General features: G+C 45.2%; 1 protein-coding gene across 1 annotated transcript; it reads right to left on the bottom strand.

Annotated features, from left to right (window-relative positions):
* Window positions 1-2,559: 2,559 nt before the first annotated feature.
* On the bottom strand, window positions 2,560-7,062 carry LOC107034133 (TRPM8 channel-associated factor 2). The gene is made up of 3 exons (XM_015244216.2): window positions 6,440-7,062; window positions 4,844-4,988; window positions 2,560-2,697 (listed from the first exon to the last, which is right to left on the bottom strand). The coding sequence occupies exons 1-3, from the start codon at window positions 7,060-7,062 to the stop codon at window positions 2,560-2,562; spliced, it is 906 nt and encodes a 301-aa protein (XP_015099702.1).
* Between the last annotated feature and the right edge of the window lie 4,714 nt (window positions 7,063-11,776).

Genomic DNA, 11,776 nt, shown 5'->3' with positions numbered 1-11,776 from the left:
GAGACACTCAATGGTGACAGGTGTTGGGAAACACCTGTCCATCAAGTACCTGTCTATTACAAATCCCTATCCATCCAGAACTCTTGATGCGTTAGGAACTGCACTGTGCATTCAAGATAAAGCTCTGAGAAACACAGACATCAGCCCTGCCTTCATGAAATGCACGGTCTGGTGAGGTAAGAGAACATTAAATACACATTAAATGCGAACGTGATGAGAAGTATTGAGTGAAGCATGGGTGGTGTGACTGCAGGTAAACAGTGTGCACAGCCAGGACACAGCTGGGCATGGTGTTCCCTCTGAGAAAGGATCTTTAAGTTGAAACCCCAAAGAGGAGACCAAGAACCAGTGGTCAGCCTTTCTGACTAGACTCCTCTCTTTCCAAAGCTGGGGAAAAAAAACCCCAAAGTCTTTGTCTATCCTCTCTGTCCAAAGGTACCTTTAAAAACAAGACTGTTTGGTTTCAGAATCGTGAAATTCTACAGGCGAAGGCCTTGGTGACCATTGGTTACATTTGCCATCAGTGGAAAACTGGCTTGTGTTATCATTCTCTGGGCTCATGTCCTGCAGCTCACCCACGATGAGTGAAGGAAAGAGATTTGAAACCAGGAGGCATGTCCCCGTGAGAAAAGATAGGAGTCACATTTGCTCCAACAGCAAACTGGAGAGCACTTAAGAAAGGGGAGAGTTTTTAGTTGGACTTTTCTGATGACAAGTTAATAGGACCTGAACTCCAACTGGTAGAAACAAAAGGAAGCCGTTTCTTGATTCAAGAAACAGAAGAAGTCCGGCAGTTGACCTCGAGCTTGAAGCACTGCTAGATCTAGATCCTTGGACAGTATCCTTAGGGACACAGAGCTTTGATTTGTCGTTGTTTTCCTTCGTGTGGATTTCATTGTCCATCAGGCTCCCTTTGTGTGAAAACGATATTGCAAAGCAGCTCCTGAACTAAATGGCTCATAGAAGCTGTGATCTCATTAAAAAAATTCATTCTTCTTCTACCAGTGACTTTACTACTTATCAAAAAAGGACACGGCTTGGTTCTATTTAAGTCATGTGAACATCTGTGGTCCAGTCACTAGGTCTAGGGGGTGGAGTACTCTGGTTTTCTGTGTGGTCTTGTACCTACTTTTATAATGGGAGTGCTATGGTCCCTTGATTGACAACTCCATTCCAATCATGGAGAAGGCAGAGGCAGTTCCCAAGAAGATGGTTCATAGAACAGGTGAAAGTAAAGTCGTCTGCTGAAAAAGGGGCATATTAATTAATTAATTAATTAATTAATTATTGCTCTTTCAGCTTATATCTGGCTCTTGTAGTCAGAGGAATAGTAGCTATGGTCATATATTCTTTCAGTGAAGGACACTGCATCTGGAATCTAATAATCTGTTTCAAATTCTTGCTCTGCCATCTGTCACTTTGAAATTTAAATTTCCTTGTGTGCTAGTGAAGATGATATAGGCACACGTGGCTTAACAATACTCCATTCAGCATGGGCTTGCAACACTGATCCTCCAGCACGGAAACTCCTGACCAAAAAGCAGCCATGTGTGCCTTGCAAAGATTTCCCCTGTCTTCATGGAACAAGCCAATATTTCTTTTGTTTGCTTGTCTTGGTCTATCTTTCTGGCACTGACATCAAATTTTCTTGGATAACAGACTTTAAATTGTCAGTGAATTCTCTAAATGTTCCCCAAAGGGGCCACAGGGGATGTTCGGTAGGCTGTGTGGCAGCTCCCATCTGTAGAGGTGAGATGGATGCGTGTGGTCCTCTATGCTATGGGAACAGTTCTAAAGAATGCTGTGAGGGTAAATATATAAGCATATGGAGTATATCTTCATGAAATTTTTAGCTATTATCACACTAGAGATTTACTTTCCAGGAACACATTCTCCTGCTTGGAAGGCCTATAATAGTTCCTTACTCATAAGGTCGCTGCAATCAGGAAATGACTTAGTCCAGTTAAAGCATTTACTGGCTGGCACACACTGAATCCTCTACCATGCAGTTGTTTTTATTCATTTGCAACAAGTTTCTGTTGACCACCTACCATGCTCAAACCATGCAAACAAAAGATATTTGTGAACTGTATGACATAATTTTAGGATAAAGAGGAAGGTGCTCTAAAGGCATCCAGAGAAAGACATTCCTGGGGTTAAGTCTCTGAGTCTGAGCAACTGTGGTCACCCGATAAAGCAAATGTAAAACACTAAACAATCAAGAAACAAATCTCAGGATTAGAAAATAAAACTAGAGAAAACATGGTTGAGCTGTACATATTACTACTTTTGAAAAATCACTGTTTAATTTAATCTCTGCCTTGCAAAAGAATTAGTATATTCTGAACAAGGTTGAGAAAAATATAAAGTTGAAATTTGGGATGATTACATGAGGATTTGATCTTCTGCATCCAACGATCTATTTTAAAGTGAACAATTCTTCACTCCTTTCTAAAGATGCGTATGATTTCATGGGATTTTCTTGCCTCCCAGGCAGACAGACCAAGCTGTCAGCCACTTCCTTCTGGACCGGCCAGCTCCAGGCCTCGGAGAAAGGAACTAGTTTCTTTGCACCTTTTCAGAGAACTTCTGCACCCACAGATTCATCTTGCCAGGGTTGTCTTTGGGGATGTCAGACAGGGTCTGGTACTCAGCAAAGAGCTGGATGAAGGGCTCCCACCCAAAGGCCTCCAGGAGCTGGGCAGAATGAGGTGTCTGGTCTACAGAAGCCACTCCCCCTCCACATACATGTAAAATTACATGCTATCCTTCGTTATAAGCCACCTTTAACACTGGTTTAATTCTTACCAGTGGCTCTGTCCTTCTGCATTCTCGAATATGTTCACTCTGGTGACTGGTGTCATGTCTCATTCTGCCTCCCTCCAGTTTCAGAGATTCAGTCTGTGCTTGTGTATCACCTGGTCCATGACAGGTTCTCAGTAGATGGTAGTTACTTTTAGAATTATTATTTCGCTCACTCCTAAGCTTAGTGGTAAAGATTTTAGTCTGATTTTTGGTGAGGGTACTGTCTCATCTTGTGTAGCTGAGAAGTGGAACCCTTCCATTTGAAAACATACATACCACCCTGACGTAATGAGATTTTTATTCTTTGTCAAAGACTTGACTCTTGGTAAGTCTGCCATGTTGTCTTACAGAGACGGACAGTTAGGTAAGGAGAATGCATTCTTTGTGGATAGAGCTAGGATGGACTCAGATAATAGAGAGAGAGGTGCTCAGGGACAGTTCCTGGCAGGCCCCTGACTTAGTCAGGACTGTAAACTTTAGAGCTGGAAGGGACGCAGTGGCCCATCATTTAGGAACCTATGACCCTAGAGAAGCACTGCCTCGAAGACAAGCTAGTGTCTCAACCATCGCTACCTGTCATCCTTTCATTGTTGCTCAGCTGCAACCACAGACTGTGCCATTAGGAGATATCTGATACTCATTGTGATCAACTTATTAAATACGTTTAATTATATTTTAATCAATTAAGTTAAATTAACAAATGAGTGGCAATGTGGTGTCATTCGAATACAAACGAACATGGGGGAGCGAGCAGATAGTATCTCAAAGGAACATACTCAAGGAAGGCTTCTTGGAGAAGGTGACAAATGACCTGATTTTGAAAGGTGAACATTTTTCCTTGTGTATAAAGAAAGCAAAACTATTTCAGGGAGAAAGAGCAATATTTGCAGATGTACAGAAACATGAACCATGGTGATATGTTCAGAAAACTATAAACAATTTGGATTTGAAAGAATAAAAGGCTGGGGACCTAGAACTCGAGGCAGGAGGGTAAGGCAGGGCCAGTTACTGAAGAGTGAGGTATTCTACCTGAAGGCATCAGAGTGTTGCTGAAGGGTTTTTAGCTGAAATGTGTGGTTTGGCAGCACTTTGGAAGATTGGTCAGTTGGGATTGTGGGCAGAAGCAGGGAGGCTAGAGAAGAGGCTGTTGGGATAGTTTGGATGGCAGATACCAGGGACTTGAATTTTGACCACGTGGTGGGGATGGAAGGTGAGGAGTCAGGGAGGTGGCTGCCTGGCCTGGACTTGAGTCTCAGACCCAGAGCGATAGTAGTCTAGGTAGGGAGCAGTGAAGGGACTCTGCCCCCAGGGGCTTTGCATTAAACTTGTAGATCCAGCTTCTGGCTGGCACTGTGACTGTTTCATGCTGATGCTCAAACAGATTACTTATTACTGAGGAATCTCAGAGTGTTTGGAATTGTGGACATCCAGAGACAGTGTGCTGTGGTGCCAAGAGCACGGGGAATTGGAGTTAGAACACTGATCCTGAATTCTTGGTCTGTCCCTTTCTCGTCAAGTGTAAGGTTGATGGCAAATCACTCACTTTAGCCTTCAGTTTCTGCACTTGTGAAATGACGATTGTGATAATACATCCTAAGTGTATTTTATACGCCTGGCAAGGATTAGATGGAAGATGGAAGGGAAGGTTTTCGAAAAACATTACACACATATTATTTATTTTATAATGAAACCAAGACTCATCCACATTTGGAGCTTGAGTAAGAAGATACCATTTTGAGAAGTTTGCTACCAGGTCACCTTCCCCAGCGTATGTCCTTACAATGCATCGTTACGTGAGGCGGCGTTCTTGTGTTCTGGGCTATGAAGATAACTCAGGATCGCCTTTCCGGTTTACATTTGGCAGCGCTGGGAGCCCCCCTCAAGGTCTTCTGGCCGGAGTCGTGTGGTCTTGGTGCACTTTTCACAATGACTCTACTCTCTTTTATTTATTTCTACAAAGCTCTGAGGTGGGAGAGAGGAGTGGGAAACATGTTACCCATTTTAGACGTGTACAGCCCGAGCCACAGAGGGACACTACCATGCAGCCACCTCCCGTGTCCAGAGGAAGTGGTGCGCCCGTGACAGGGCGAGGGGTGATGTAGGAGCTGTAAGGGTCCTGAGGCTCCACCAGAATGGTGCACGGCTGTGGGGTCTGTTGCCCCGTCTCCGTTTCTGCTCTGTACCTGAAGATAGGCTTCCAGAGCCATCCAGTGGTTCCAGTCACTCAGGGGGCTCCCGGGTCCATGTGCATTTTAACCCTCCACTCTCGACTTTGAGGACTCAGAGGAGAGGGGCCTGCGCCCTTGGGATGTCCCGGACTGTCTCACTCACACAGACTGACCAGAGGTTGCACATGGCCTCGCTGGTATGGGGATGGATAATCCATCCAGAGTGCCGCCGGTTGGGGCCCATCTCACGGGAGAGACCTCAGATGCCTTTGGACCTTACGATCTTCTCACTAAAGAACACAGGCACTGACTGCACATGGCGCATGATGGGGTATCCACAATACATCCAGCCTGAAGGAAGCAATAAGGAAGAAGAAATGAAGTGATGTGTGATGTCCTTACAGATTGTATTTCCTCTGTCGTCCCAGGAGACCCAGAACATTTTAAGCAGTCCCAGATTAATCAGAAGAGCATCTGACTTTACCTTCCTGTCCAAGCTTATGTGCAGCCTAACTGGTCTTTTCCCCAGTTTCTCTAAGTTTTACATTTTCATCCCTACTTGATCCCAAAAAGTATATGTACACAGAATATACTCTTTTTCTATTTTACAAGGGTGACTGTTCCTATGCATGACGAGAGAAACTATGCTATAAGCAGTGCCATGGAATACTATTCATCTGTGCCAAAAAACGAGGTGGATTCACATACACAGGGGAATTAGGCAAATGAGGAAAAACACTGACTTATCTTCTTGGGATTCAAGTCAAATTCATTTGCTCCAATCTAATGGTTATGAGAGACCCCATCATTTGTCCAAGTTCTCTCTAATCTTTGCAAACAGAAGGGACCCTGCTCCACGGTGGAAGGAGATGTCAGGGGACCGCCCGTTGCTTCATTGCCATCAGCTCTTCCATCAGCTCAGAGATAACCCTCCCCGAGTTGTTCCAGAACACTCCCGGGCAGAGAAGCCCCCGAGTGTAAGGATTAGCCTGACATGTTCTCCCCGCCGTCCCTGGAACACACTGACTCTCAATTTCATTCATTCGTCAGTGTTTATTTGGTGTCTGCTGTATGCCAGCTGGTGCACTACACGATGCTAGTGATACCAGGGTGCTAGCGGTAGACAGTAAGCAGAACGGACATGATTCTTGTCTCTGTAACCCTTGTAGGTGTCCTCTCCGCTTACCAGCACTCTCTAACTATTCAAAATTTGGAGACACGATAGTAAATAAAACAAAACAAGAAATCCTGCCCTCGAGATGTATAATGCTTGGTCCATAGGAGAGAACAAAGAAGATATTGTCCTTTATTTGTCAGGGGCCATTGTTATAACTATGTTAGTAATTTGTAATGATTCCATTTCATACTGACAAGCTTCTCCTCTGCTAGACTGAAAGATCCTTAAAAATAGGGAACAGACCGCTATTTAACGTAGATCCCATTCCCCACAGGGACACGTTACTCACCCGACGTGGAGAGGATCTCTGGGCCCCTTCTTAGAAACCTTGAGTTGGCCTCTGTCCCCAAAGATGTCCATGAAGTACACTCCGACCACACTGGTCACCTGGTTCCCTGGGAACTTGGACAGCACCTTGTCGCTGCCGTGCTGACTGGCCCAGTACCAGGCCTGGCCCCCGATGAGCAAGCCCCCTCCAAGTTTCACAGACTGGATCAGCTCTGCAGTCATGGTGTCATCGTAGGCATTGATGCAGTAAACCCCCAGGGATTCTCCCGGTTCTGGCTGAACCTGAGCCTCAACCCCAGAGCCCTGCAGGATGCTGGCTAGTGATGCCAGGGATGGGTGCACTCCAGCGGGAGCCCCATGTGAGGGACAGAGCCAGCCCACTGCATTGAGAAGAAATGGGGCCAAGCCAGCCTCCAGCAGGTAGCCCTCGTGGGACGCAACCACAAGGCGGCCTTGACCATAGGAGGAGGCGGCAATGAGGACCTGGCCCTGGTCATTCACCATGACTGGGAAGGCGGCCTCTCCAGTCAGAAGGAGTTCACTGGGGATGGGGTCTTTGGGGACATCCCAGCTTGTCACTCCAGACATGAGGGCCTCAAAGGCAGCAGCGGGAGTTGTCGCCATGGTTCAGTCAGCTGCAGCAGAAGAGAGCAAAGACTCCAGTATAGGGAATGAATGAACAAAAAATAAATGGATAATACCAGCTGTGCAAGTGTTAACAGTGAAAAAGATGAGTAAAAGTTTAGTAATTTCAGTATTATTATGAAAAATAAATAAATGGAGAAAGGCAACAGTTGCCTGCTCTCCCATGGTGACCTGCCCCACAGAACTGCAGCCAGGCTCACATCGTGTGTGCGGCTGCCTCTCCGTTGGTTCCCCAGGCTCTAGAACTCTTCATACAGATGATTTCTAAGGGGCCTCTCCCTCTTGATTTATTTTCATTACTCAGACGTTACCTACAGAAGACATTGTCTGTCCTTTCCTCCCGTTCCCCAGCCTAGGTTTTCTTCCTGACTCTGTCCTCTGCCAGCTCAGCTGTTCTCTTTTCTAGTGTCATTTTGCCCATTTCCAGTTATCCTTCATTTGTGGCTGCTATAAATGATCCCCATTGTTTATTTATATCCTGAACTTCTCCAGTGAACATAAATTCTTTATTTTAATCAGCATATGGAACATTGCACTAATCTGCTCCAACTTTGTATGTAGAAAATTGAACTCATTTCTGCCTTCTCAACTATTACTCTTCGATCAAATACTTCAGCTTACCTTTCTCATTTGCATAAGGAAGATAATATCAGCCTTGAGGAGTTTTGAAGTGAAGATTGATAGCATTATCACATGTCAAGGCTTTGCTAAGAGCATGGCAAGTTATACCATCAAAAGCAAATTCCTGTGCTTTCAGCACTGTTTTTGGTTTCTCCAAATGATAGGAAACACCACAGCCTTCAAATCATGATCAGCGGTTTCCTTTCTCCTCTTTGAACGTCCAAGTTAATCATCAAGCTTTGTCAAGAATCTGTCTCTTTCATTCCTGTCGCCACTAACCTGCTTCAGGTTCTTGGTACTTTGTGCTTGGACTGACCTGACCTGGAATTCTCAGTTCTCATAATTCCCCCTCAGAGCTTCACCACAGGTAAACCACAAGTGCCTCTTTCAGCCTGGGAGTGGAGGTCTTGGGGTCCCCCCCATCATGGTCTTTCAGCTTTATCTTCTGCCATTTCTGGAGCAGAGACTCTGTCCACTTGGGAAATGTTAACATGGCCTGTGATGCTAGCCTCTCTGTTCTGTAGGACCCCATTTCCTCCTTCCCTCCCCTTCTCTTTTGCCAACATTCATTACAAAAATTTTAAATGACTCCAAGAAGGCTGGTGAAAAGTTTCTGTATTTATTCTGAGAATAGAACCTTTTTCTAGAAGGCACTGGTGAGGTGGGTGAAGACTCATGAAACATGGTTTTGGTGCATTTTGCAGCTTGGATGTGAGCAGCAGGCATTTGGTTGAGAGGCATGGTCTGCTGACTTCTCAGCCTGACGAAACACTACCTTCGCCCCTGGCTTTTTCCAATCACCGAGGCTGGTGAAGAGGGGAGAAGTTGTTTATCATTTTGAGAAGCCAGGAGACTTGGCATAATATTTCTGTTTTAGCACTAGCCCAGACTCTGTGGGCTATTGCAGGTGACTGGTTTTCAAAGTTAAAAGATCTGGTCTCCTCTTTGCAAACTTAAGGAAAGGCAGTAGTTTTCTGTAGGATCGTTGAGTCCCTGCAACCAAAAAGTTAGCTAACATCCTGCCCAGTAGGTGTGTCCTTCGATCCCTCATCAGTGTGGTGGCAGAGGCATATGCAAAGGTCTTTTTATTTGGATGAAGCAATCAATTGCTTTGCTTAATGAATCCTGGGAGAGTACTTTTCAGCCTCAGAAAAAAATATTTCAGAGACAATAGTTAAATGTTTAGAGAAAGATAGAAATTAATCTCCTGCTTTGCTTGAGAAGAAGCTGAGGAGGTAAGCTTGGTTGGAGAAAATCTTGGAAAAAGAGATCGGTATATGATATAAGACCCATTGTGGTTTCATCAGAGGCTTTCGATATAGTTGACATCTGATTCCCTTTCATCTCAGAAAATCAGGATCCATGAAGAGAGAGAAAGAAACGTGCTGGATCACCAGTCTGGTGACAGGTCCCAGGGGCATGGGGGCGGCGACGCGGGGGCAGGCGTCCTCCACTCAGTACACTAGCCTGAACGCCTGTGACGGGGGCAGTGGAGCTGCAGGTAGAGGAACAGCATGTGTTCCTGTTCAGAAGTAACTTACGATGTGGCTGCCTTAAAGCCAAGGAAAAGGTTTCATTACAAAACCAAAAAATGAAATTTTCTACAGATAGCCCCTGGATATTTTCTGAAAGTTTAAACTTCCCAGTGGGTGGGGAGGGAAGGACTTGAGAGCCTTTAGGAGAGGGTGTGGAGGTGGAAGAAGTGAGAATGACATAGGAGATGAACTGACGCTGAGAAGGTGAAGGCGTTCTGTGGGCCCCGTGGGGATGGGTGACTGTAGCCAGACTCTGTAAAGTGTCCCCAGGAAGGTGGGAGTCTAAGAGGTGAGGGAGGAAGAATTTGGGTGCTATGTCTAGAGAAAGTGGACTCAGTCTCTGTAAAGATGTCCTGCCTTAATTAAGTAGCAGAACCACTGCTGAGACCATGGAGAGTGGGCATCTCGGCTGTAGCCATTGTGGACCAGGGACCAGAGGGAGACTTCCTGAACGTTTTTTGCTTAAGTACTGAGCTGAGATTGAAAATTCCCCAGTGCTTAACAGACAATGAATTTCCTACTAATCCAAGAGGATGTAGGCTCAGAGTCAAGTCTATTTTGATTGAAAGAAGATACAGTAGCTGACATTTCTCCTTTTGCGATTGTAAAGGTCACGAGAACAAGAACAGATTGTGACCTGCCACCACGTGTGTGACACTCTGAACCCAATAAGGAACGCTACACCCACGGCACTGACTGGATGGTAGCTCTCCCTTCACACATTCCATATGTAATTGGAAACCACACCATATACTAAACTGTAAAAGAAGAGCAAACAAAATTCTGATTTTTCTTTTGTTGAAAACTTCAATTTTTTTTTCAAAAACAAATGTGAAAATTCTTTTGAAAATGACTTTTGTTTTGATGCCTCTTCTCTGCTGCTGCCCCAGCCCACCTGTTGGATCCAGCAGGTCTGGGGACAGAGCATCCTCTTTCACCTCCCCAGGTTGCAGTTTTCTCACCTGCCATGTAACAGGACGAGGTCCCTAAATTCCTCTCAGCCCTGATGCTCTGCCTATGGCAGCCGAACAGACAAAATCAGACTCTTGTATGATACGACCTAACAAGGATAACTGTGGGAAAAAACAAAAGAAAGAGAACCAAAGAAAATCAGAAACAGAAAGCAGATCAACAGGAAAGAAACTTCTCTCGTGCACTTTGGGCACCTGGAGGCTCCAGCTGAAACACTTGCATTTATGTCTTTCTTTGATCCAAGGACCCATTAGCTCACATCCTGTCAGTGTTACATTTAAGCCCTAAGCACAGGAACCCCAGTTCCAACACACAAAGAGAGAACTTCAGAAAAACCTTCCTCCCTCCGTGCCCGCACAGCGGGGACATTCACGCTCCAGAAGCAGTTGGAGAAGCCCATCTGATTGTGACTGTAGCTCAGGTCTGGTGTGAGAGGCGTCCGCCATGTAGGAGGGACGGCTGGATGGTCTGGAGGTGCTGCACAAAGGGAAGAGGATGTGATGATCTTTGGGAATATCCTTCTTCCTGCTCCCTTTTGGGACAGTGGTGCTTGGCTGGGAGACCTCCCAGAACACCTGAACAACACCCAGTGGTGCTCCTTGCGGGCCTCCGGGTCACTTCTCTGTGCATCTGGGTCTGTTACTGGGACTGAGATGATTCAGACTCTGAGGTTGTCTCAGCCTCCAAGTGTGTTCTCCAGATTTCACCATCATGATATCACCATCATCATGATGGTATTTTCCTGTGGTGAGCAAAGGAGCCTCTGCAAAGCTTCTGTCACCTTTGGTGAGAAACATGGACAAAAAAATGACAGGAAATGGTGGCTGGCTGAGGAAAGGCCTTTAACAAAATGAGCAAAAGCAATGAGGTTGGTGACTGCTCTGGGCACGTCCTGTTTCAGTGTCCTTGGAGGAGGCTCATCCTTTGGGTTTCATCTTTGCTCTTTAATCCTGGTTTAGGAAATTGAAATACTGCTCCTGACCAGACAGGGCGAGACTGAACATTCTGAGCTGGATGACTGCCCTCTGATAACAGTCCAGAGCGATGCGTCCTAGTGCAGGGCGTGGCCAGACGCTCTGGGGTTGCCTCACAAACCACCTGGGGGCGGTGCTGATGGTTTACAAAGAGCCATGGCGCTGAAAGTCACTTCGCCAAGAGCTGAAGTTTGAAAATACATACATACACTGGAAACTAGGGTTCCTAGTGATTAATTTGCTGAATTTATTTGTTCCTTTTAGCATTTATAAAAGGTGCAGCACTTTGTGTTAAATGGGTGTGGGTTTTGTTTTTGTTTTTGTTTTTTGTTTTTTAGAGGTTGTTTGGTAACACTTTGAGACATAATTCATATACCATGCAATTCAGCCATTTAAAATGTATATAATTCAGTGGTTTTTAGTATGTTCCTAGAGTAGTACAATCATTACCACAATCAATTTTGAACATTTTCATTACCTAAATGGGGGTGGGTTTTAATGGATTATGAAGATATTCGTCTAGTTTAAGTTTCAGCTAGTTTTTAATTTGTGACAGACTTTGAAAGAGTTTTCAATTGTTCTTTTCACCAA

Source organism: Vicugna pacos, chromosome 7 (genome assembly GCF_048564905.1).
Source record: "Vicugna pacos chromosome 7, VicPac4, whole genome shotgun sequence".
Taxonomy (NCBI): Eukaryota; Metazoa; Chordata; class Mammalia; order Artiodactyla; family Camelidae; genus Vicugna; species Vicugna pacos.
This window is presented reverse-complemented; position numbering and strand designations above follow the sequence as displayed.